The 27,548-nt window shown below is 39.8% G+C and overlaps 1 protein-coding gene across 1 annotated transcript in view; it reads left to right on the top strand.

Annotated features, from left to right (window-relative positions):
- Positions 1-5,823: 5,823 nt before the first annotated feature.
- Positions 5,824-27,548, top strand: part of PHF14 (PHD finger protein 14) — a 173,974-nt gene continuing 152,249 nt past the window's right edge. Inside the window, exons 1-4 of the mRNA XM_056334178.1 lie at positions 5,824-5,972; positions 6,506-6,616; positions 20,648-21,297; positions 26,114-26,258. Of these exons, the coding sequence (XP_056190153.1) occupies position 5,972; positions 6,506-6,616; positions 20,648-21,297; positions 26,114-26,258 (907 nt within the window). The 5' untranslated portion in view covers positions 5,824-5,971. The remainder of the gene's footprint in view (positions 5,973-6,505; positions 6,617-20,647; positions 21,298-26,113; positions 26,259-27,548) is intronic.

Genomic DNA, 27,548 nt, shown 5'->3' with positions numbered 1-27,548 from the left:
TATACAGTGGTGCAAATTATATGTACCTTACAAACAAAAAGAACATGGCTTACTTGATGAGCTCACTATCTGAAAGCCACATGATAAAAAATATTAATATCGGTTCTATAGCTTTTATGCCTAGGAGCTTTAAGCATGACTCAAAATTCTGCTATGCATGAAATAAATCATAGACAGCAAAAAATACAATAATGGAAATACTAAGTCTGCCCCAAATGGATTGGAAAGACAAGCACAGAACAAGAAACAGAAACAGACAGCTGTAGCAGGGAAACACAAACTGAAACAATGTAAGAGACAGTATCCATTGGACCGTAACACAGTTTTTGGGAGCGTGGTGGTAGAAGGCTGTTCTGAGGGGAAAAATGAACTGGGTTCGCAGGTATTTACGTGGGACACATTTTAAGTATGAAGGATGCTTGGGAAAAAGACCCACAGACTTGGCTGAAAATTGAACAGAGAACAGAGAATGTTGTGTTAAACAAATCTGTATGGCAAATGTCATCTGTAAAGAAATGGCAGATGAAAGAAAGAGTAATCTGTCAAGTGTACTGAAATCAAACCCAAGAAATTTATGACTGATGCAGCAAAGGCATATTCACTGGAGGGATAAAAATGGAAAAAAAACCCAAACCACAAACATGGTACTAGCTGAGAAGAATCATTACAATCGATAAGGCAGCACTAGAATGACATTTTTGAAAACCAGAGAAAGGAATATTGATGTAAATGAGAAGGGAAATGATCCCAGACAAGAATTTTAGCTGAATGGGCAGATAGGAAAGCTGCATGTAAGGTATGTTTTGCATTGAATCTTTCAGACAACTTCAGTGCCAGGATCTCCATTGAGGTCTGGGTTGAGGATGGTGTCCTTTGTATGGGCATGAGTGATGGCTGATCTCATAGTGGCTGGGAAGGAGGTAGGCATATAGAGCCAGGGTAAAGGTGGGAAGATCTCTTTTAGCTCTGTCAAGCTTGAGCTGACAAAAATCTACACAATGAGTTTTTTTCCCTAAGTTAGAACAGCTGTTTAAGGGGTTTGCAGGACTCTAACTTAACACAGAGTAGGGAAGAGAGGGTATGGAAGGCAGGAGTCTGCTGCCTGTGACGATCTGTTTGAGCACAGATACCTTATGGGGGACTTGACTGCAACAAAAAGACATAGATCCATCTTTCCCAGTCCTTGGGTTTCACACCTGCATCATGTATCAGCAAGTAAAAGAGGGAGTACAGCCCATCTCTACCTAATCCTAAAAGACACACATTGGTTAGCATGACAGTTCACACAGAAATAAAGATACAGGAAGTGCTAATTCTAGTATTTCTTAACCTTTGCAATCTTTATATATATATCTAAATATATATTTTGTGAATTCAGAAAGCTCTTCTGTTGAAGATATATACTGGTTTTACTTTTCCTGGACTCTTCTACAACACATGTACCAGATAATGAAAAATCCTCATAATTAATGGACTGAGGCTGAGCATTGCTCAAGGAGTGCAAGAAATATCTTAGTATCTGATGAGAACATTCCCTGGAAGCATTTGACTGCAGTAGACCTCGTAGCAATCTGTAGTTTGTTATTACAAAGTCTTATTGTTCAGAAACTATTGATACTGAATTTCCTCCTTTTGTAATTTAAAACAGCAAGGACATCTGATTGAGTCTTTTTCTCTTTATACTTTACCATATAATACTAGACAAAAAGCAGAGATCACTGAGAGAGGTGCTTGCTCTAATGGCACAGTTAAAGAGTGAAAGCTGGAACGATTCTCTTTCGAAAGATATTTGAAGAAGTCAGCCTCCCTACTACAGATGGTGATGTTTTGATGGACACAAATAAAAAAAAAAAAGTTTGCTCTGTGGATTCAGACAGGTAGGTCATGGCTTTAACTGTCTGCTCACTGACAGGAAAAAAAACATACAAAGTTTCATACTATTATTTCTCTATTTACAGTTGGTGAGTGACTTAAAAACATACTTAGTCTTGAGTTTATTCCCTTTGTAAGGAAATGTTGTATTATTGTATTTCTTTCTTTGAAAACACTTTCATTAAAATAGGAATATTTTTAAAGTCATTTATGTTAGTGTGACTGTATTCTTTGCTGACTTGCTATTGTGTAACTCCTTCAAAAATGGTCTTTACAGAACCACAACAAAGATTCTTTTTTTCTTAGGGCAGAAGTACAGTCAGAAGATATTATTTTCTCTCTTTCTCCAGCAGCTGAAGAGCAGCATTGAAATGGAGATTCAGACACCTACTCTTGCAACAGGCTGTGCACTGAAGGCTCGATCTGAAGAGAACCACTGGAGTGCTGAGATAATTGACAGACCTGATGTGCTTGACATGACCTGATATACTGAAATATTTCTAGGCATTTTTTTAGGTATTATGTTAGTGATGGAGCTGCCATGACATTTTCATACTAGATGTACTATTTCACCTCTTCATAATTTTGCTCTAAAAATGACCTTTTAAGATAAATTTTTGTATGCATATGAGGGTAGTACTTAAAGGTGCTAAACTGACAACACTTACAACGTATTTAATAGATATAGCAATGTTGGTATTCTGCTCCCAGCAGTATGCCAGTAATACCTCATTTCTTCAACCAAAAAGGCAACTGAACATTTCAACATCCTTGATTATCTGCTGAGATCGGCAAAGACCTTGCAGAAATAAGGGGATCAGACATTCTCTCTGAAGGCTTCTTTCATTTGGAGCATGAATTTTCCCTTCCTTTCTCCCTATTAGAAATAGTCTGACTCTACAAAAGGAGGTTAGCATCTACCTAGGGGGACTTATCTTTTAATAGATGTTTTAATAGCCAGAAACTTCCAAAGAATAATGATCAAAAGATAAACTGGTAGTTCTAGTTAATTTCTATGCTGTATGTTTTATTAACTTTTAATTACTAAATTTGGAGGATTTGTTGGTAAGCCCTGTGTTTGGAATGCCTAGATGTTTAGGGAAACTGAATAAATTTTAGTTACTTCTCAGTTCTTTTCATTTTATTGATGTGTTTTTTCTCTTGAGGAATGAGGGTGAAGTATGCAAGCTGACTACAGAAGATAACAAAGAATGTGTGCATGCTATTTTCAGAAATAAAAGTAATTGTGAATAATCCTTTGGAGAGGGAAAAATACAGAGGAAGAATAAAAAGGAAGATTTGGGACAAGGAAGAGTTAAGACAGAAGGGCTGAGAGGGCTAGAGTCATGGGACAGAGTACAGAGGGAAGGAGAATGGAGTGGCTGGGTGATGTGAGATGCTGCTGAGGAGCAGGGGCAGGCAGCTATTACTTAACTTCTGCTTGATCAACTATTCTTGCCAGAACTGTGTAGGCAGAAACTGGAATGATCCTAGCATTGCAGGCTGCCCCAGAGGGCTGAACTGAGAGCCAGACGGTCCATACATCTGCTTTGACTTTCATGTTTAAAGGAATCCAAAGTTCCTCCACTGCTCTACAGGGTGCTCCCCTCTCCTTGTCTGTGTTATGTGCTGAAAGCCCTCATTCTTCAAAGTTGTCTGCGTCCCTCAGTCTGCTCTTCTACATAAAGCCAAATGTGGGGTCAGTTCTGTTTCCTTTTCTTTCCCCTTACATGTGACACTTGAGTTGTCCTGTCAGTCACTGTGATTTGGACAAGATCAGGGGCTTATCCATGTGCAGGCAGGGGGTTCCGCAGAACCTGGTGCTGCCCATGTCAGCATGGATCTGCAGAGTCTAAATGAAGGGATCTGAGACCTGCTGCTTGTCCTATTAAGCCTGAAATTCTATGTGAAGAGGAAGTAGGATGGCAATGCCAGTTAAAGGGGGAAAAAAACCCAAACCCTGAAGGAGTGAAAAGCTAAGACATATGCAACTTCTACTGGAACAGGTAAGCCGGTCAGTTTTGAAGGAAAGACTAGACTGCACAGACCAACAGCGTATTTAGGTAGGGCTGGCAAAACCAAATTCAGGAAAGGAGTTCATTTACAGTTAAGCTACTGTTTGGTTTAACCCTGGCTGGTAATTAAGCACCATGTAGCTGCTCACTCACTCCCCCCTCACCCAGAGGGATGGGGAGAAGAGATGGAAAGGAATGTAAAACTCAGGGGTTGAGATAAGAACAATTTAGTAATTGAAATAGAATAAAAATGAAAGAACAATAGTAACAGTGATGACAATAAGTTATAATGAAAAGGAGAAGGGAAAGAATAACATCCAGAGGGAAGGGAAGAAAGGAACACGTGGTGCACAACACAACTGCTCACCACCCGCTGACCGATGCCCAGCCAGCCCCTGAGAAATGGATCTGCCCGCCCCGGCCAACCCCTTGGGTATATATACCAGGCGTGCCGTCCCATGGTATGGAATACCACTTTGGCTAGTTCGCGTCTGCTGCCCTGGCTGTGTCCCCTCCCAATTCCTTGTGCCCCTCCAGCCTTTTGACAAACAAGGCCTGAGGAACTGAAAAGTCTCACATCAAAACCAAAACACAGCACCGTACTAGCTCCTGAGAAGGTAATTAACTCCATCCCAGCTGAAACCAGGACAGCTACCTATGTAGCCAAAGAACTGGTGGTCAAAACAGGAGGTACCAGTGTGAACACAACTATGGATGTGACAGTGTGCTAAAAAAAAAAAAAAAAACACAAAAAAACCAACTAGGAAATTCAAGCACAGAATGAACATAGAATTCACATTTTTCTTTGGATTTTCAGCCCTTCCAAAATACTTAAAATCTGAAACACAGAAAATTATTATTGAAAGTATTTCAGATCTATAATTACATCATATGCCAATCAGTCATCTCTGTGCTCTATTTAAAAAAAGATGACTAATACACCCATAACATACTACCTCTGCAATACCAAGAGGAGTTTTGGCTATGGGAAGGCTTGTGTGGGTAGCGCAGGCAGCGCTGTGCTAAACATACCACAGGCTCTTATGGACTGTGTAATTGCCAAACTTTATGTTCCCTCCACACTTCATCATTGAACTAGTTTGACCCTACTTGCATTTGTTCGTGATTAAACACACATCTTCCAATAACGCTCTTACAATTCTGTTGCAGGCGTTCATGTTTAGCACTGTTCTTGATCCTCAAGCTTTTGAAGCCATACCAGTGTGTGAGAGCACCAATTCTTTAGGATGTTCCCACTCTCCCAATTACAGAAACAAGTTCGGAGAAAAAGCCAATAAATGGATTGTTCCCTCAGATTTTTTAAAGTACTTTATAAAGGTTTGCGAGGCTGGGAGGGAACTGGCCGTGCACAGGGGCCGTGGTGGCTCTTGTGATGGAGGCGGCATTGGGACTCTTTGCTAAAGGCAAGGGCCCTGCCGTGCTCTCCCTTGCCATCCACCTCTCCCCGCTGGGTTCTGCCCTTGGCTCCTGGACTCGTGTTGATGTGGTCAAACAAAAATCCCTGGCGTGCCTCCCCCCCGCTCCTCCAAATGAAATGGCTTGCTATTTTTCAAGACTGCAAGAATGAACTTCACAATGCAACGAAGCCCACACGGAACTCGGCGCTCAGAACTGGGGTTAAATAAAGCAGTTTCACACGGCTCCGCTCCCGCACAGGGAACCGCGGCGGTGCCAGACGGGGCGCTCAGCTGGCTCTCCTAACGGAGATCCGGAGCAGGCACCCCTGGGAGGGAACCGGCCTGCGCAAACGCCGCGCATCCCGAGCCCCTGCCCGCGGGAGGGGCCGCTCCGTGCCGCTCCGTGCCGCCGGGGCGGCGGGCGGCGGCGGCGGCGGGGGACGAGCGCTGCCCCCTCCCGGCTTCACCTGGCGCGGCGCAGGCGCGCTCAGGCCGCGCAGGCGCGGCGGGCCCGGCGGCGCAGGCGCAGCAGCGGGACCGGCCGCCGCGGGCGGGCGGGCGCGGGTCTGCATCCGGGTCGCCGCCGTGCCCATTGTCTGGGGAAGGGGCCCGGCGGCTCTTCACCCCAGGGCCCCTGCCCGCCCGCTGCTCACCTGCGCAGGCTTTAGTAAGTGATCCCCGGCGGCGCCTCCCGCCCCTGCCCCGGGGAGACGCCGGGGTGCCCGCGGAGCGCCCCCGCCGCGCTCCCGCCGCGCTCCCGCCCCCTCCTCAGGGCGGCCGGCCGCGTCGCCGTGCCTCTGGCGGGCCCTGGCTGCTCTCTCCCCGCGCCTCTCGCCGCTGGCGCTGATGGGTCACGCCAGGCTGCTGCGTCTGGCGGTGCCGGTGGCTCAGGGGGCCTCAGGCCACCCCTGTGTCCGCCCAGCCCCCCGGGGTTCCCGCCGGTGCCCGTTCCCCGGCACGACGGGAGCAGCGCGGCCCCGCTGTGGGCCCGCCCGCGCCGGTGTGCCGGCCGCCGCTCCCGCCCGCGCCGGCTGCGGGACCCCCGCCACTCGCACCTGCCGCCCGCGCTTCGGGCGCCGTGGCCGAGGCTGCCCCCGCCTGTCACGGCCCTTCTGCCTTTCCTTTTAATTTAATACCTTCAGCGACGCCGAGTTCTCATTATGCCACAAAGTAACAATACTATGTTTTTTTTCCCTGCAGTGGACCGCAGTTCGAAGAGGAGACAAGTGAAGCCTTTGGCAGCTTCGCTGCTGGAAGCTTTAGATTATGATAGCTCTGATGACAGTGATTTTAAAGTTGGAGATGCTTCAGGTAAATATGCTTCTTCATCTCCTTGGTTAAGAACTACCTCGTTTTTGTTTTATGGTTGCTCATTTAATATCATACGGGAGACAGAATGCTGTAAGTGAACTGTTGGGACTTGGAACCACTTGAAGTTCGTTGACTGGATTGGATAACTTGCAATTCCTATGCTGTGGATAAGAAACAACTGATTAAACAAAACATCCATACAGTATTTCAATTGCAGTTAATTTTTTCTTAACAGAATTTTCATGATTTCCAAGTTTTGGCAGCAGCATTTGAATAGCTTCTGTGCTGACTGTCTCAGCTATATTTACTGATTTTTATTTCTTCAAAGAAGAGATAATTTTTGAAATATTCACTGCATTTAGTATTAAAATAACATTCTAAAGCCATTCTGTTTTGAATCAGTCTGGGTAATAGTTTGTTTTGGGCTTAAGAACTTGCCTCTTTCTCAAGGTTAGTTCCACTTGGTGAGTCAGAAGCTTAAGCGGAAAGATAATCTTTTCAGGTTTTTACTGTTTGTTACTGTAGACAAGGTGTCCACTCAGATAGCTATGCATAAAGGTGTTTACATTTCATACTAGAAGGAATTCCTTGCTTCAGACTCTTTTTGTTCTGCAGGCTTTTCTGTGTGTACAGGTTCCTGTATCTGCAGTGAACATCCACAGAAACCAAAAGTAAACAAGATGCCAAAAAAAAAAAAGAATAAATTCAAATATATTGGAAGGAAGGGAAAGAAAGGGCAGGAACATGTTTGTGAATAAACTGCACATGATGTTCAGTGGCATATGCTCAGGGAAATAAGCAAAGAGATGCAAGATGTGTAAGATTTAAGGGAACCGTTATGACAGCTCGTCAAATAACTTCACTTTGTTATTCCTGCACTGGGGTTGCTGATCTATGCTTTCATGTGGCTGTATCATGCAAAAATATTCCCAATCTCCATTTAAAGGCTTATTTTTTAACATCTGGCAAACTCCTGCTTATTAATGAACCTAAAAACGCTTAATAATTTCTGCAGTGCCAGTTTTAAGATAAGTCCTAATGCTTTTTGTTTTCTTCCCCCCAAGCCTAGGCATATTTCCCTTGATTTGTCTGCTAGAAGCAGGCTGCGGTGACTTGAGAGAGTAAGACTGATGTTATCTTACCGATCTCATGCTAAGATTTTTGGGGGCCTGTTTAATTTACCTTTTAAACCTTGATTTAGGGTTTTTTGATCTTTCTTTTGAGTAAGGCCATTGCCTGTTGAAAAGAAAGTTTGCCATAAAAAGTAATGATTTTTAGTTCCCAAAGAAAATCTCCCTATTCTGGAACAGTGGTGTAAGCAGGATTTAAGGTAAAAGGAAAACTGGAAATGGAGTATGGGAGAACGGACACATAATTCAGACCAATATATTATTTGATTAAAAGACAATCAGTAATTAATAAAACATAAGGGATAAAGCTTCCTGACTCAACTATGTCTAAATGGAGAGGATTCACTTGTAATTGATGCCCTTTTTGACTTTTAGGGTATGGTATGTGCATGTGGGGGGTGGTCAGTGTCCAGTCTGACAGTATTTTAATGTCAGTTTCACTTTGAGGAAGTTGGCTGGGTTTTCCCTTAAAAAAACAACATTGAATTGAAACAAGCATATGAGTTAACCCACAAGTTTTTATGAATATGAGATGCAGTAAGAATTTGAGAAGTACCTTAGGAAAGAGTCGGCATTTCTGAATTTTTGTATTCAGTCTCCTGATGCCTTGGTAAATTTTTTTCATTACATACAAAATGTTTTTATAATTGCTGTTTGGTGTTCATATATCTCATCTTACACTGTTTTAACGTTTCAGAAGCTGTATCTATCACTTACAGTAGAAATTAATGTTCTGTTTAATAAAATTTAAAATTTGGTGAAAACACTTTGAAATAGCAGCAGAGTTTGGCATTTTACACTTCATTCAAAGATTTTCAGTATGACAGGAGAAAGTTGTGATGGTTTGGAGAACCTGGGGAATAGAAAGTTATTAAACATGTAACCTCTTAAGTTGAAAGAAAAAAGAAACATTTCTTATTTGTATTACAAAGTTCTGTTTCAAATATTCTACAAGTGTTTATTTAACATCTGTGCTGATTTAAAATGAAGCTGTTACAACATAGCCTTGAATTTGGTTGTACCTAGTCCATTTAGATTTGGATGAAAGAAGTGGTAAAACAAAAAAAACCTTTTTTTACACACACACATGTATATAAATAAAAATAATTTTGAAGTTTTATATATATATATATATAAATGTGTGTAGATGCACAAACAAACCTACTAGACAAATTCTGGATTGTTGCTAATGGAAAACAGGTTTTCCTTTTTTGCACTGTGGATTCTGCCTTCAAAGCATAATGTTTATTTCTCCAGTACAGGCAGGGCTGTTGCTCTTTTTCTTCTTTCAATGGCTGTAGAGGTCTCTCCACACGCAGCCTGTTGCAAATCAGTGTTTAGTATTTGTTTGAATTCAGAATTTCATTGCATAGTTTGCTTACAAAGGGAAACAGTTGTGACAGAAGGAAGAAGCAGTCTTTCTGCATTGAAAATGACCATAACTTCCACTCATGCACTCAGAAAAGTCCTGTAAGTATGGTGATTTCACAGCTCTGCAATGTATATTTGATTCACAAATGCACATATAGGTGTTTAAAAAAACAGAACCAATTTGAAAATTGAAAGTTAAATTTAAAGGACTTTAAATACTGAATTAAAAGAATTCTGAAGTTGTTTACTCTCTGTTGAATATGTTGCATCGATGTGTATGAGCTTCAGGATGTTAACTGATATGTGCTGGTAGGTGATAGTGTGGAGGTCTAGGAGGACTGAGCCTTGAACATTTTAAGCTTTTACGCATGTTCATTGTTCTGTCAGATTTCTGGGAATATGAGATGGAGTGAGGATTTGAGAAGTTGCTATTAAGTACTTTAGGAAGGAGTCGGCATTTCTCAATTTTTGTATTCAGAGTCCTGATGCCTTGGTAAAATTTTCATTACAGAAAACATTTATAACCACCTAACCACCATTTCCAACAAAAAAAAAGAAAATATCCATAGGAGATATGGCCTTTGCTTACAGTGTAGTTAGTTTCTTTTCTTTTGGATTTAGGTCACCAACAGGCAATTACTGCCTTTTCCATTTTAAAGATCTTATCATTCTGACATCTCTTTAGGGAAACTGATTTTAGAACTGTTATAGTCTTTTAAATTTACTTTACATAAATAGTTTTCAGGCCTGTGGGCTTTTCATTATATAATACTGAATGAAGTAATTTTTTAATGGCTTCTCTGTTTCTGCATAATAGAAAGTATTAATGCCATATTTTGAAGTACTGTATTTTTCTGGGTTTTATAAACATCTTGAAAATTTGTTCCTTGAGTAAGAATGTCATGTAATCTTTATGTGGGATCAGTCAAAACCCCTGCCCCTTTGGAATCAGAACGTACAAATACAGGTGCTGTAATATACTCAACTGAAATTTTTAAATAATATGTTTCACAGAACCGATCAGTTATTTGAAGTTTTGCTTTTAAGTTAACGAGAGCATACTTTGGGTATTTTGTTGGTGTTTTTTTTTTTCCTTTAATGAGAGCAGCTGGAGGTATACTGATGTCAGAAAACAGTGTAGAATAATTCGCAGCAGGATTCCAAAGCAAGGATTTACCACTTTCTTTTCTCTATTTGGTGGAGTTGGTCAGTTTTGGCAGCTCATATCTGAAATTGAAATGATGCAGAGAAATGTTGTGTGGTCCCTGAACAAGAACGATGTGTGACTTTAAAGACTGGCTTTCTATCTCAGTGTAGCTAAGAAGAGCATAGCTGAATGCGGCCTTGAAGAACTGGGTTCTGTCACTACTGGTGCAAGTCTTGTAGACTCAAATTTTTAGAGACATTTGTAAATGTTTGGGGTTTTGGTGTTGAGTGTGGAGCCTGACTTGCATAACTACTATGTACTGTTACTGCAAATGAGGTCAGTAGGAGCTCTGTTTAAAATACGTAATGATCTATATAAATGCATATATTAGGTATTCTGAAAAAAATGTGACTTGATCTAGAAATAAAAAGTTGCAATTATCTTTCTGTAATTCGTTTTCTCTTAGCACAATGGAGATTCCACTTTTGCTTTCCTGTACAGGATATTGTAATATAAAGGTTTGTGAAGCAGCAAAATACTGTAGTGGTAAACGCTACTGAAATATTGATGAAAAAACTCATACATTTGCTTTTGAGAATAAACTGAAGTGATATGCCGTAGAAGAGCTGTAGGGTGTTTCAATAGACAGCAAAGGTAAGATAAATTATCATAAAGCTAATAATTAGTAAATTATCACATAATTGCACTCTCTTAATTGTTACGATTATTTAAAAACTTGACTTTGCTGCTGTAATGTGTAGTCCCTCAGAGTGGAATTCCCAAGGGCTTTTCCCCATTGAGAAAATGGAAAATACGGGCATTATGTTCTCTTGCGTTATCTTCATCCCAAGTGAGATCTTTTATCTGTACAGATGTCTGCCACTTGAAGTAACACTTTGGAGTGACTGACGAGCATTTTGAACTTGCATTCTCTTTGGAAACACCTGAGTTTTTGGTTCTTCCATGTGTTTACTGACAGGAGTAATGTAACAGAAATCTAGGCTTTCATTCCAGTGTCCGGGCAGGGTGGATTTAGTGATGGGATGACATTATTTTTTGTTGTTTTCCTCTTATTGTGACTCTGTGCCTTGTCTTTACAGTCTCTGTCCCTTACCAGAACCCTTGCTCACCAGTTCAGTGTCATTCTACTTGTTCAGTCAGCCTTGAACAGCATTTTCATGGTCTCCTACTTTACTACTCTGTCTTGCATCTCCTCTTTTTTGTGCGTATGTCCATCTCTTATTATTTCCTGCCACATGGAGAAGATTCTTCTGTGCTTTGTTACCTGCAGTGTGGTGGATGGTCTGTTTGCAGCCTGGCTACTTCTGAGAGTCTAGACATGATCAGTGAGGATGGAATGTTTCAAGTGTTCCTTGAGCATATGCTTGTTACAGTGTCTCAGAGACTTAGACTTAGCATGTCCAACCTACATGTTCAGCAGTCTCCCAGATGTCACTTTCTTTGTATAAGATGTGAAGCTCTTACGAGTTTCTTGGAAAAAATATATATTCTAGCTCACTATTCAATAATTTGTATTGGAATCAATTTTTTTGGATTATTTAGGACTGCAGCTTTGCTGAGGGAAGACATGGGATATGGACTACTTCATCCCAAAGAAGTAAAGTTTGGTAACATTAAAAATGAAGAAGGTGAGAAATGTCAAGCAAATTCAAGACATAGGATAGCCAGTTCCATCTGTGTTATCTAACATTGGATATAAGGCAGTTCACAACAACTGAAGTCAAAAGTTTGCAACCTTTAGTTTTGAGTGCTTTTATGGCTTGAATAGACATCTACTGAAACACTGTGTGATATAATTAATGCTAGTGATACCATTATTCACTAATGCAGAAATGAGGAAACGGCTTACTAAACTTCCATTTATGTTTCTCTTCCATCCTTTTTTTTTTGTTAAATTAAACACTTCTGAAACAAGTGTAATCACAGATCAGTGTTCAGTTTCATTTCCTACTCTGCCCAGTCTACATCTGCAGGTAATACAGATTAGATACTTTCTTTCAAAACATGATTTGAGAAGTGAATTTCACTCCTTAGATCAGTAATATTGTAATCTGTATTGGTTTTGTTTTGTATGTTCTTAATCATGTTAACTTTGGATGGTTCCATTTGGTTTTAACTGCCAGCATTACCAGTGTTGAATTTCCACTAGTCTACCGATGTTTAATCTTTATACTTGGCAAAATAGCTTAGAAAGCCAGTGGTGTATATCTAACTGATGTTAGATTCTCTTTGAAGTTATGTTTTAAGTGAAGCATTAAGCCTTCTCAGTTCTTACTTTCAGTATAGTTATGTCAGTCTTAACATAATGGACCTCTGTGGCTTTAGTCTAATAGACAATTGTGATCAGGATTTTGCTGGTTATGTGACTCTGCCTTTAACAATCTAAAAGTTCATATTTTCCATTTATGATCTAGGTTTTCCTGCCTTATTTTTACATTCGGTTATTAATATCAGAAGTTTTAAGCATTTCCTTAAGGTATTTTTGAGTCTTTAGAATTATTTGCAATTTCTAGATCAGATGTACAGGAAGTCCAGCTCCTTTTACACATATGGTGTAGCACATGCGCAAAGGAGTTTTTGTGACTTGAGCTGTTCCTGCAAGGAGATTTATGGGCAGAGGTTGTTGCCAAAAAACACTTTCTGCAACGCTTTCCACTTTCCCTGTCTGTCAGGATGCAGACATGTCTGGGTGAGGGATTGTCTATGGTGTTTAACATGTGTTTTAGGAGACATGCCTGCGTAATTTCATGTTGTCATGTCAAAGACTTTTTTGTCTGCCTTGTGACTGGGAGAAAGGAGGCTAAGGGATCACTAGACAGGGTGATGGTGATGGAATGGATTTAACCTCCAAAAGAATGAAACTCACTTGTATCCTGTTTTTTGTTACCACCCTCGAAAAGAGGGTACTGTGAAGCATGCTGTGGGCTGGATAACTTGTTACAACGGTTCCTGTAGATTATTATTGAACAATATTATTTAGTAGAAGTAACTTAAGGCATGGTAGTTGTTTTCTGTATTGCATGCTTAGTTTTTCATTTTTTTTACTCCTTTTCAATGTTCCAGAATCCTAGATTGTATTCTTCATATGTAGCTTTGAGCACCTGGGTAAAGGCTTAACCAGATGAGACTCAGTGGAAAAAACCACAGCTTTCTAAAATTATTCCAGATGCTTCTCTTCTGCTATCTAGAGTTGGTTAGGCTTTGTTAGTGGAAGAGGCAAGCCCAAGATTGAGTCTGTGATTCCCTGTAAGTAGGTTATTCTTCAGAGTTCACTTATAAACAAGCAATAAAGCTGCTTTTACAGAGTTACTTGTTAAGCTTAATACTGCATGGACATGGAAGAATCAGGCAGTCTTCTGTGAGTGGGTGGCCATGTACCTGTGTAGCATTTACTGTCTATATACATGAATTCTGTTAGAATTTAAAAAAAAAAATAAAAATCATGAGGTACCATGTTTAAACTTGCTTGTAAAATGGTCCTGAAAAACTCTGGGAGGATTTTTTTTAACTGCTGTAGTGATTTGGGTTTTGAAGTCTTTTGCATAATACATATTATACGAGACTTAGCTGATGTGGAGATTAGTAGTTACTTTTGTTTATCTTTATTACTCTTTTTCTTATGTTAATTCTGGAGCATAATGTTCCATCCTGGAGAATTCCTCTCAGAATTATCCTCTTTGGATTTGACTGCCACCTGCTGTTGTGCTTGGTAAAGCTAAAGATCCAAAGTGTACAGGAATAAATGATGCCTGTCTTACAACTGTTCTCTCATATTTGTTCACAGTGGAACTCTATCTTCTTCACTGTTTGATGGCATATCTGGCCCCATCTTTCATTGAGAGTAGCTTGACTTCTCTCCCATAGGGAATAACAAGATACGGTTGCCAATTTGAAAGAGTAATTTTTTAGAAATTTCTTTCAAGGAGAAAATTGTATACTACAGCCTCTTCCTAACTGAAAGTGCATCTGACAGAACACCACCTGCAAAAATAGCTGTTATCACAGAATAGCTCCTTCTAGAAAAGCACCTATCACAGCGGATGCATTCAGACAGAAGAGCGATATCCCTTACTATAGGTATCTCTGGTGTGTACATGCATGTAGAAAAGAGTACAAAGCATTATGTGCAGGCAGAAGGCAAAGAGAATTTGAATAAGTGAATTAAACTATGTTTATTTGTCCTCTGCTCTATATTGTTTGCATGGCATAAAGCAGTTAGTATTCTCAGTGCTGTAGTATTGATGTACCATAATCACTGTTGGTAGAGTGGTGCTAAAGGTTAAACTATACACAGACTAAGATTCCCCCCAAAAATGACATGCAGACTTAAATTTACAAGAAAACTAAGCATATTTAGAAATGGAACAGCACAGTTAAAGCATCCAAACAAAATGCTGTAATGGAGTTATGGTGGGAAAGTGAAACAAAACGGTATAAGGTAACTTAAAAATCCAGTTAAATTAATTTCAACATGGTAAAACCATATACTTCCTATTTACAGTGAGACAAGTAGTGCACATTGACACTCAGAACCTGTGAAATAAGATACAAAAATGCATTTTGCTTTTAAACATACATATGACATTTAATCTATAATATAAATGCCTAGTGTGAGAGTCTAGCTTTAGGAGTTGTAAAGTGTTTATGAGAGCTGCCAAACATCATAGAATCATTTAGGTTGGAAAAGACCTTTGAGATCAAGTCCAACTGTTAAGCTAGCACTGCCAAGTGTACCATTAAACCATGTCCGCAAGTGCTATGCTATGTTAAATACGTCCAGGGATGGTGACAGAACTGCTTCCCTGGGTGGCCTGTTCCAATGCCTGACAACCTTTTCAGTGAAGAACGTTTTCCTGATATCCAATCTAAATCTCCCCTGGTGTAACTTGAGGCTGTTTCCTCTTGTCCTGTTGCTTGTTATCTGGGAGAAGAGACTGACCCCTACCTGTCTACAGCCTCCTTTCAGGGCCTTCCCTGAGCCTCCTTTTCTCCAGTTCCCACAGCTGCTCCTCATAAGAACTGTTCTCTAGACCCCTCACCAGCTTTGTTACCATTCTTTGGATACACTCCAGCACCTCAGTGTCATGTAGTGAGGCACCCGAAACTGAACAAAGTATTTGAGGTGCAGCCTCACCAGTACCGAATACAGAGGGATGATCACTTCCCTAGTCCTGCTGACCACACTATTTCTGATACCAGCCAGGATGCTACTGACCTTCTTGGCCACCTCAAGCACACTGCTGGCTCATACTCGGCCAACTGTCAACCAATACCTCCAGGTCCTTTTCCACCGAGCAGCTTTCCAGCCACTCTTCCCCAAGCCTGTAGAGTTGCATGGGGTTGTTGTGACCCACCTGACACTTCTCCTTGTTGTACATCATACAGTTGGCTTTGGCCTGTTAATCCAGCCTGTCCAGATCCTCCTATAGAGCTTTCCTACCTTCAAGCAGATCAATGCTCCTGCCCAGCTTGGTGTTGTCTGCAATCTTACTGTGGGTGCACTCGATCCCCTTGTCCACGCTATTGATAAAGATATTAAACAGAACTGGCCCTAGTACTGAGCCCTGGGAACACCACTTGTGACTGGCCACCAACTGGATGTATCTCTGTTCACCACCCCTCTTTGTGCTTGGCCATCCAGCCAGTTTGTAACCCAGCAAAGAGTACCCATCCAAACCGTGAGCAGCCAGTTTCTTCAGGAGAATGCTGTTCTGGAAATGGTGTCAAAGGCTTTGCTAAAGCCTAGGTAGACAACATCCACAACCTTTCCCTCCTCATCCACTAGGCAGGACACCTTGTCTTAGAATGAGGTCAGGTTAGTCAAGCAGGACTTGCCTTTCATAAAACTTTCATAAAACTGACTTGGCCTGATCACCTGGTTGTCCTGTATGTGCTGTGTGGTGGCACTCTGGATGGTTTGCTCTGTAACCTTCCCCGGCACCAAGGTCAGGCTGACAGGCCTGTAGTTCCCCAGATCCTCCTTCCAGCCCTTCTTGTAGATGAGCATCGCATTGGCTAACTTCCAGTCTTCTGGGACCCCGCTAGTTACCCAGGACTGTTGATAAATGACAGAAAGTGGCTTAGTGTGTGATGTGGAGCCTGAATCAGGTGCAGCTTTGTGCCTTCTTAACTCAACCTGAACAGCCTTTCCACACATCCTGCCAAGGGCCCTACAATGGATGATAGGCATGGCCTTTTTGGTTAAAAACAAAATGGGGGAATTGTAGAGGAATGAAGGCAGTGGGTTGATTTGCATTGATAATATGCAGCTGTGGCCTTGCCTCAGTGGCAGTGGGTTGATTGAGATGGATGATGTGCAGCTGTAGCTCGTTCTGATAAGTAGTTTAATAACACTGAGGATTGTGGGAGAGGTGGTTGAATGTAGGAGGAGCAGTGTGGTCTGACCTCTGGAGGAAGAAGAAACAGCATGGGTAGTGGGATCTGACTGATGGTGAAACCCTTGTTGCAGCCTCCTAGTTTGTTTTTGCTGCAACAGGTGAGCACTTCCACCAGCTCCCTCAGTACCCCTGGGTGGATTCTGTCTGGTCCCATAGGCTTGTGTGTGTCTTAGTGGTGCAGCAGGTTGCTAATCATTTCCCCTTGGATTATGGAGGCTTCATTCTGCTCCCCATCCCTGTCTTCCAGCTCAGGGGGCTGGGTAGCCAGGGAACAGCTGATCTTACTATTGAGACTGAGGCAAAGGTGGTATTAAGTTCCTCAGCCTTTTCCTCATTCTTTGTCACTGTGTTTCCTCCCACATTCAATAAAGGATGGAGGGTCTCCTTGGCACTCCTTTTGTTGCTGATGTATTTGTAGTAACATATTGTATTGTCTTTTATGGCAGTAGCCAGATTAAGTTCTAGTTGGGCTTTGTCCCTTCTAATTTTCTCCCTATGTAACCTTAAGACATCCTTGTGTTAATCTGGAGTTGCCTGCCCCTTCTTCCAAAGGTCATAAACTCTCCTGTTGTTTCCTGAGTTCCAGCCAAAGCTCTCTGTTCAACCAGGCTGGTCTTCTTCCCTGCCAGCTTGTCTTTTGGCACATGGGAATGGCCTCCCTTTAAGATTTTCTTCTTGAAGAATGCCCATCCTCCTTGGACTCTTTTGCCCTTCAGAACTGTGTCCCAAGGGACTCTGCCAACCAGGCTGTTAAACAGGCCAAAGTTGGCCCTCTGGAAATCCAAGGTAGCGGTTCTGCTGACCCCCATCCTTACTTCTTTGAGAACTGAAAACTATAATTTTTTGGTCGCTGTGCCTAAGACAACCTCCAACCATCATATCACCTACGTGTCCTTCTCTGTTCACAAACAGCAGGTCCAGCGAGGCGCCTTCCCTAGTTGGCTTCTCACCAGCTCTGTCAAGAAGGTATGTTCCACACATTCCAGGAACCTCCTAGGCTGTTTCCTCTCCGCTGTATTGCATTTCCAGCAGATGCCTGGTAAGTTGAGGTGCCCCATGAGAACAAGGGCTAGCAACTGTGAGACTTCTCCCAGCTGCTTACAGACTATTTCGTCTGCCTCTTCATCCTGGTTGGGTGATCTATAACAGACGCCCACCAGGATATTGGCCTTGTTGGCCTTCCACTTGATTCTTACCCACAAACACTCAGCCCTGTCGTCACCATCATTAAACTCTAGACAATCAAAATGCTCTCTAACGTAGGGGGTTACCCCACCGCCTTTCCTTCCTTGCTTGTGCCTCCTGAGGAGTTTATAGCCATCCATTGCAGCACTCCAGTTGTGCGAGTCATCCCACAGTGTGTCTGTGATGGCGACTATGTCGTGGTTTCCCTGCTGCACAATGGCTTCCATGTCCTGCTTGTTGCCCAGTGGCGTTGATGCACATCAGCTGGGCTACTGATCCCACCGCCTTTTTTGGATGTAGAAGCCCTAATTGCTGTGTGACCATTCTCCGGCACTTCCATGGTTTCTAACACATCAATAACCTTTGCGTCTTTGCTGCCACATGGATCTTCATTCCCTACCTCCACGGCAGACAGAAGAACCTTGCTAGCACACTGTCCCTCAAACACTGGCATGCTGCTCCCAGGTTTTATTACTTTCCCCCTTCAAATCAAATTTAAAACTCTTTCAGTGAGCCCTGCTATCTCGTGTGCAAAGATCCTTTTCATGCTTTGAGGCAGGTGTACCCTGTCTCTTGCCAGCGGGCCTGCTGACCCACAATCAAGACCCCCAAAATTCTGCCAGTGACACCAGATTTGGACAGAATGGTTTTGGTTGCAAAGGACCTTTAAAGATCATCTAGGCCAAGCCCCTGCTGTGAACTGGAACATCTGTCACTAGATCAGGTTGCTCAAAGCCCCATCCAACCTGATCTTGAACGCTCCTAGTGACAGGGAATCCACATCGTCTCTGGGCAACCTCTTCCAGGGTTTCACCACTCTTATTGTAAAAGGTTTCTTCCTTGTGTACAATCTAAACCTTGCCGTCTTTCAGGTTAAAACCAGTCTTCCTTTATCTGTCAGTACAGGCCTTGGTAGAAAGTCTCTTTCTTATAAGCCTCCTTTATATACCATAAGGCTGTGATAAGGTCTCCCTGGAGCCTTGTCTTCAATAAGCAGAATAACCCAAGTCTCTCAGCCTTTCTTCATAGGAAAGGTGTTTCAGCTATCTGTCCATTTTCGTGGCCTTTCTCTGGACCCCGTGTAACAGGCCTATGAATACATATCCAAACAAAGCTACTGTAATGTTAAAAGAATTTTTCAGTTTGCATAGTAGTTAATACTTGTTTTTATTTCCTAGGCATGCCTGAAGAGTGTTCTGATATTTCAAAACTTCAGTGAATGATGTTGTACTTCCATTACTACCATTAAGGCCGGTAGGCGTAGGGAAATGACTGATTTACTCTCTTCTCAAAAGACTGTACAGTAACTTATGTTACTGCATTCTCTCTCCCCTCCCCCCCCTCTCCCCCTCCCCCTGGCTCTATAAAGTTTAGAACATTTGCAGGAAACTTTTACTTTCTATTAGCTTGTAAGAGGACTGTTAACTTTACTGTCATCATCAGTAGTAGTAGTGGTGATGGATTTATTTTTTTGTGGATAATTATGTGGTCTCCTCATCAGATATTTCCACATACAGGTATACGCAGAGAAAGACAAAACTGACCATTATGTCAAAGTAACAAGTGAGTTACTGGCTAGTCATAGTGTTCTGTGGGATGGAAATAAATGCCATGTGAAGTGTGTAGCACACTGGCCCCATTGTTTATTTAGCTGTGTACAGAGATGGATGTCCAAAGAAATTCTTTATGTAAGGTAAAAGAGTTGTGGGGTTTTGTGTGGTGACTGAATTAAGAATTTTTTAAAAAATTTTCAAGTCTGAACGTGTTTCTTCTTTATATCTATGTGACAGTGTGCCTCAAGAACTTGGTGATGGCTCTGGACAAAATGAAAACTAGGCATAGCCTTACTGATCCCTGTGTTGGATCAAGCAACCTTGTATTTTCTTGTTAATTTTAAAAAATATTTTCAGAGGTTTTCTTCATTAAAACTAATACTGTAAATGAAAGGTAGTAGGTGAATATAAGTTGAAAGATAGTAAAGGTGGATGAGGTTTATAAAATTTAACAAGTTCACTTGCCATTTTTTTCAGTATTTTTTTGCATGTACTTAATAGTACAGTTGCCTTATTTTTGTAATTGTTTTTTCATACAAATCCTCTTCTGCTCTTTTCTATTGCACAGATTGGCCTGTGCTAATGGAAGTAGTGACTACATAGAGAACAGTACCTACCTTGTGAGTGGTATAAGGTTAGAATTCGTGCATTTGTTGTGCAGCTGCAACACTGAATGAGTCATAGTTTATGTGGGATTAATAAGTGAAATGAAAACTTAAAAGAGCCCCCAAATCTAGAAAGGCAAACGTATATTAAAAATGAAGGTGTGGGATTATTCATACTATTGGTAGTACTTGTTACATAAACTCTTCATTTTGTTATTTCAAACCTCTTCTATTGGATAGCTATTTTATTTTGAAGATTTAGAAAGCAACTCCAAAAATTAAAAACTGGAATGCTCTTTCTTTAAGATGTGACTTCACATGGAAATTATTCTGTGCTACTGCTTATTGTTAATATGAGCTGCAGTTCAAAGGAACATTTAACCTTCATTTAATAAATTCTGCCATCTTTTTTTTGCCATCTTAAAATGCACTCATGTTTAACAGATTCTCAACATACCACTCGAAATAGCAGTATTTGGACACCAGCTGAAAAAATAGGTGGAATACCTTATGAGGGAGGAACATGCATCATTCTTTTGTTTAGCAACTTGCTTCAACAGATTTTATTTTTGGGGGTACATTTGTGTCGGAACTTTTTTTAAATTTTCATATGCTCAACAGATTCTGAAGGAAGTGGTCATGGGAGTGAAGATGCATCAAAGGACAGTGGTGAAGGTTCCTGTTCTGAATCAGAAGAAAATATCTTGGAGGAGGAACCAGCAGAAGAGAAAGTAGAAGAACAACAGCCAAAAAGCTCCACTGAAGAAGAAGTGCCAACAGCAGATAAAGAGGTGATTAAAACTGAAAAGAAAGAGCAAGAAGATGAAGAAGAAAAGCCAAAAAAGAAGAAAGAGAAGGAGAAAGCAGCTGAACCTGATGCTGTGGCTGATGAGCAAACAAATGAGCCAAAAAAATGGAATTTGCGCAGGAACCGACCTTTGCTGGATTTTGTGTCAATGGAAGAACTAAATGATATGGATGACTATGATAGTGAAGATGACAATGACTGGCGGCCTACTGCTGAGAAAAAAAAAGGAAAAAATGCACTGCGAAAAGAGGGGAGTGATGGAGATAACGAGGACGATGAAGATGATGGGAGCGGAAGTGATGAGGATGACAATGATGAGGAAGGTAATGAAGAAGATAATAGCAGCACGGCTAGTGATGGAGGATCAAAGAAGAAGAAGACTAAAGTTCTTAACAGGAATAATGCAGATGATGAGGAATTGACAAATGATAGCCTGGCTCTTTCACAAAGCAAGAGTAATGAGGTAGTGCAACCAACTTTCTATAATATATCTGTTGACAAAATGGAAACTACTCCCCAGTAGCTATTCTGTTAATTTGAAAGGTTAAACTGATTGGCTGGAATTGTGTTTACAGGGATAAGCGAAGCAGCAAAATCGTGCTAAATGAGCACTGCATATTGAGTAATCTTGCTTGGACCATTTGGCCAATCTAATGCCACTAAAGGCAATAGAGAGACTTCTCTTGGCTTTAGAGGGGGTTGGATTAGTTTTAACACAAATAGGAGGTCCAATATGCAAATCAACATGTATTAGTGAGACTTTGAGTTCTCTTTTAGCGTAATTGTTGCATATCTGTAATGTCGTAAAAGTTAAAAGCATCTGTGACATATTCATAATATAGCTAAATGATAGATTATTCTTTATCTTAGCCCTTCTTTTGTGACAAACAGCAAAGTCTGAACACTAAGTATTCACTGACGGAAGAATCCTAAGTTAAGAAATGTGCACACTGGGTTTAAAATCAAATAGGATAATTGTGATAATTTATGTTGGGCTTGCTTTTAATGCTCACAAATGAAGTAATTTCTTACAGTACTAAACCACATTTGGGAACTAATATTATATTAAATATCTTCTGATTGCAGAATATGAAAATTATCCAAGTGTTTGGTAATGCCATTTTTTTTCCCCTGTGCACAATTACAGTTGCCTTGAAGGTTGTGCCTGTGGAAGAATTAAGATATTAGGCTGTCAAGGTGGTTGACTTCATATCCTGCAGTAGCAAAATTCTGAACAAAGTAAAAAGAGTTGCTGTAAAATCTACATTCAATTTTCAGGAAATAATTGCAATGTCAATATAACATTTGAAAAATGCTAGTGGTATGACACTATTTAAAGTTTTGCTGTTCCATTTAATCTTTATTTTAACGTGTAAAATGGCAGGAAGCTAAACATTATTCAGAGGAATCAGTTGTCTCTGTTTCAGATACTTTGTTTTTTATTTTATATATATGTACACATATATATGATTGCAAATGAACTGTGCTGTTTTAATTACTAGTAATAATTGTGACTGGAAAAAAATATAAATCTGTTGGGTTTTTAAAAAAAATTTTGCATAGGCATCTTCTTTTACTGTCTAGCTCTGTAATTCTAGTATTGTTACCCGTATTCTCTTGGCTCAGGAGCTGAAAGTGTTCTGCCAGTCCTGATGATCAGACCTTCAAACAGAGATAGGCAATTTTCTTTCAGTGTTTCCCATATCAGAATGGGGGTGTGAGTCTGCATTTTTAGGGATGTGTTCTTGAATATGTCCATAATTTCTATTGGCTTGAAAAGTTAGGCCTGTTTAAGAAATCCAGAGCGCTCTCTGATGTGTCTTTTGCGAAGTTTCTTAATATGCATGGGCCTCAGATTCTGTTCTTGCCTTGGATTTAGGACATTGATCAAAAGATAAAAACAAAGTTTGAAAATTTGAAGTTCAAATTATAATTTTGTACCTGATAATTTATCTTTACTGCATGTAAAGCAAAGTACTGATTATGAACAGGACTGTAACAAGGAATCTTTCAACAGTGAGTATCTTAGAGTGGATTATAGATTAATTTTTAGATTGATACTCAACTGTGTGAGTATAGCAGTATTCTTTCCACTACTACAATATTTTAAAATAGTTTAAAAAAAAAAGTAAAAAGTCTTGTCTAGTAGACAAATCTCACAAAATCTCATTACACTGCAGAAGTTAAGTTCTTAGAAAGCCAAATGTCTGAATGTATAATTAATTTATGAAATAATGTTCCAAGTAATTAACTCTGAACATGTTGTCATATCCTTAATATGCATTCTTCCTTTATTTACTTTTTGGGGGTGGGTGTTGGAGTGGGTTATTTGTTGGGGTTTTTTTCTGTGTGATTTTTATTTTATTTTTTCTACAATTTACAAAAATATTTTGAGGTTTGCATATACACTATTTTAACCTGTGCTGTAATGAAATACTATGTGCTTTTCTGCTGTATTAAGCACAGAATGTAAACTTAGATTTCTTTTCTAGGGTCAGGCATCATTAGTAGATAAATGGTGCTTTTCTGTTTTTATAATTGCTACCACTTTATGGGATTCTTCTGTTCTCAGTGTGGTTGTGGTTTTTTTTTTTTAATTATTCCTTTAAACTTCAAAGTATATAGGCATATAGTTTGAAATGCTCACTTTCTTCATTAACACCACAGAAATGGAAATTATGTAGTGATTCAGCTAAAATCCTTTCTCTCACTTGGGTAGGGAACAGGACTTGTTCAGGAGTTGGCAGCAGTCATCACCTCTATGTAGAAGTTCCCATGCTTTAGAGAAGTAGGGTCAGCTTCTGGGATAGGGTCTTTCAGGTGCTTACATGGACTAAGTAAGGGAGGGCAGCATGTTCAGATCACTCCCTTTCCATGTCTGCATAGAAATAGTTACTGTACTGTCCTGTTTGACCTGTTGGCTGTCTTCACACAAGGTAAACAATAATGGATGGGGATCCTAACATTAGATCCAAATTTGTTGCCCTTCCATCATTGCCTGGTGTGGGTTTTTTTTTTTTTGCCCATGTTTGCATATGTTCGCACTGCCTAAATAGCTAGCCTTATTTCAGTGTGGCTTTTACAGTGCAACTTTGTTTATTTAATTTAAAGTAATAGTTTGTTTTTTGGTTTCTTGGGTTTTTTTCTTCTTTTTTTTTTCATTACCAGACCTTGGGCTTCTGTAACAGTAGAAGTAGCAGATTTCTTTTACACTTCTCTTAGTGAAGACAAATAACAGTTAAAGTTGAAGGTATTGTCAGAAAAAAGCTGACTGCTGTAGAGTTGTGAGGTGCATCTGAGAAGCCTATGACGTTGCACAATTAATCTGCCAGAGTTAGGCACTGTAATGCCATTTTCCTGTCTATAATGTGAATGGTAAGCTACACATGGGTATTTTGAATTATGATGGGGCACAGTATTTTTAAAAAAAATGTGCAGGTTTCTTGCTTTCCTCAAAATGCTTTGCAACTTTGTCCTAAAAGGAGGATATTGGAAGAAATGCTCCATAAATCTGATCTCTGTAGTAGAGAATCTTGTATTTTTCACATTAGTTGCCTTCCTGTAAGCTAGCATGACCATGTAAATGGTGGTATAATCTTTCATTTTCAGTTCTAGATGAGTGTTTTGTTCTTTTATACATCATGTTTCCTTACATTGTTTAGAGAAAATGGATGGGAGATCCAGAAGCGTTTCCTAAGCTATAAGTATGTGTTTGACCTTTCCTGGGTCAAAAACATTGTAAGAAGCCACTTCTGTTAATTCAGGTAAAGTATTTGAGCCCAGCTGTAGGTGGTAAGGATTTTTTACCCCTTTATCTTGCTGTACCCTCTAAATACCTGCCCAGATAAACCTAAAGTACAAAGAAACTTTGCAAATGATTTACTGAAAAATCAGCGTAGAGACTTACTATAACAGATTGAGAGCCTATCATGAAATAATTCCATAGATTGATGTGAGAATAGAAGAACGTTGAGGAAGAACATCCACTTGAGGTAGCATTCCTGATATTTTTATCTGCTTATGCTACACAGGCATAGTATTGGTTCTGTGTTTTATGGCATAAATGGGGGGGGGGGGGGGGGGGGGGGGTTAGAATGAGAAAAACATGCTTGAGAGCGCATCTTCCACCTTAATTTAGTTAGGTTTTTTTTTTTTTCCCTCGTAGGATACCACAGCAGTTTTGGAATATTCTGAGATCTCTGACCCTTTGAATGGATGCCATTTAGGCTTGAACTGTTAGCCTCTGCTCTAAAAATATTACTATTTCTTTATACTGCAATGATTATTTTTCACTAGTATGCCTGATTTCACGCTTCCCTATATGCCTTCCTATCACCAGTGAAAGTAGTTTAAGCTCAGTGTTCGCTTTTAGTATAAAAACAAAAGAAAATGTATGGAAGCCGTGAAACTTTGCAGAAGAGACAGTGGCTGTATCTCAATGAAAATAATAAGAAACCTCAGTGGTGTTTCTGAAAATACTTAAATTTACATACAGATTTATTTGGTTTGTGAAACACTTTTCTGTGTTTCCTTAGAGAAATTCCCTATTAAAAGCCACATTCTTCTTTGGTGATGTAGTTCATATTGAAGGTTGCCAAAACAGAGCAATGTACTTGTTCTGCAGATCATTACTCCTGTATATAATCACAAGAAATAAGTTGTTACAGTTTTAATAATTCATATGGTTTTGCATAAAGACATGTAAATTTGCATTACAAAAAACCCAGAATCAGGTTGAAAATTTGTTGTATTTTATGTAGGTGAAAACTTGGCAGGCTTCTGTTAGTAGCTTATTTTCAGATTTTTCAGATCCATGTGACTTATTTTTGGAAGGCGCAAATTGAGGAAAATTAAGCAACTTTTCTGAATATTGGGACATTTGAAGATCATCTTTGGCCTTGGTGGTGGTTGGGTTTTTGGTTTTTTTTTTTGCTTTTGAATGGTTTCTAAGGTGTGTTTTCCTTTTTGTAGAACATAAATGGTTTAAAGACATGTATGTTTCTGTCTGAGGAAATAAGACCCTTCTCTGGCCTTTGGATATTAACAGATCTGTAGGTATACTGAGATCAGATTGTATCCATCCTTTCTCCCAGTTCTTATATTTATGTATAAAGTTTTTTAATGTCTTGACAACAAATAAGCTTTTAGTCTTGTGAAAATAATTTTCCATCTTTTTTTGTTTGTTGTTCAAAATTTGAACAAATAACAGATCTTGTGTTTGTTTTAAATAAAACTGAAGTTCCTGGCATAATCCATGTGTCTTCATTTTTCAATATTAGGATTCACTGATCCTTGAGAAGTCTCAAAATTGGAGTTCGCAGAAAATGGACCATATTTTGATTTGTTGCGTTTGTCTTGGCGATAACAGTGAAGATGCTGATGAAATAATCCAGTGTGACAACTGTGGAATAACAGTGCATGAAGGTAATACAACCCTTCATTCTCATTGTGGGAGGAAAGCATATACTTTGCTTTTAATAAAATTTTGACTTGCTGTCTTCAAAAAAAACAAAGCCTTTTTTTTTATAATACTACATAAATCATTTTTAGCTGTGAAACATCCATTTTCTACTTTAGCGAAACAAATATAAGCAATTACAGGACTGGATGCGGTCTACAGATACCTATATAATGAATTACAGTCTGCAAGTATTGGAGCTATACATTGTATTTTCAGGGCTTTAGGATATTATATCAAATGTATTTTTGTCTTATCTGTTTCAGTATATGAATTTGATTGCATAACTGGGCTACAAGATCATGAGAATGGGAGGCCTTCTAAAAGGAAAGGTTTTTTTACATATATTTTTGCTGCATCAAAAAGGCAGAGAGAAGGGGAGGAGCAACAACAGGAATTGTCTGTGGCATTTAGTTACAAGTGAAAATAGCTCGTCTTGGGCTTTCTTATGATTTTCACTGACAATTTGAAATGGAGAAATTTTAAAGTTAAAGCATACTCAAATCGTTGTTTTGCTAATTCCTTCAAAATCTAATCTGTGTGTATGTTACAAATGTAGGAGGTCTGGTTTTAAAGAAACATTTCTGGAATAATTCTTAGGTGAGCATATGGAATTTTAACAGCCATGTATGAAAGATGAGTTTATTGTGTATTGCTGCTCTTTCTCTTAAGGATGGAAGGTAGGGTAGATACTAACACAAGGAGACATACCTTATTCTTTTTTTTTTTTTAGCATTTCTGATATCCTTTACCTTTTTAGAGCTTTGCTTTTTTTTTAAAGGTTTCCCAGGAAAATGAGATATGCTATTTCAATCCTTGAAATTTAAAGAAAGTAGGCTTTCTTTCTTCAAAAGCATGGAAGGCATTTATTTAATTTATATGACTCTCTTAAAATTTTTTGGAGCTGTTTAGCATGCCTTTTCAGGCTGGAAGTTCTTTTATTAATACCCTATTCCCCTTTTGCTTCCTTATACTAGACTGAAAATTGTTTCACAACAGTATTTTTTATGCACTGAACTGTAATTCAGTTCTTTGCTTAACATCAGTTAGGAAACTGAGGATGGAATTTCCATTTTGTGCATTGTGGTGCATTATGTTAAGTGTCAACATGGAACTCCTGAAATCTTCTTGCAGTCCTTTGAAGAGCTAATCAGTACTGTCAATGGAGCTTAGAGAGCAGTTTTTAGTTGATCTAATTTATGATGAGCTGGATCACACTCTAGGTGCCTTTGAGGGCATTACAAGTGTTAGACTTC

Source organism: Falco biarmicus, chromosome 4 (assembly GCF_023638135.1).
Source record: "Falco biarmicus isolate bFalBia1 chromosome 4, bFalBia1.pri, whole genome shotgun sequence".
In the NCBI taxonomy this organism is placed as follows: Eukaryota; Metazoa; Chordata; class Aves; order Falconiformes; family Falconidae; genus Falco; species Falco biarmicus.
This window is presented reverse-complemented; position numbering and strand designations above follow the sequence as displayed.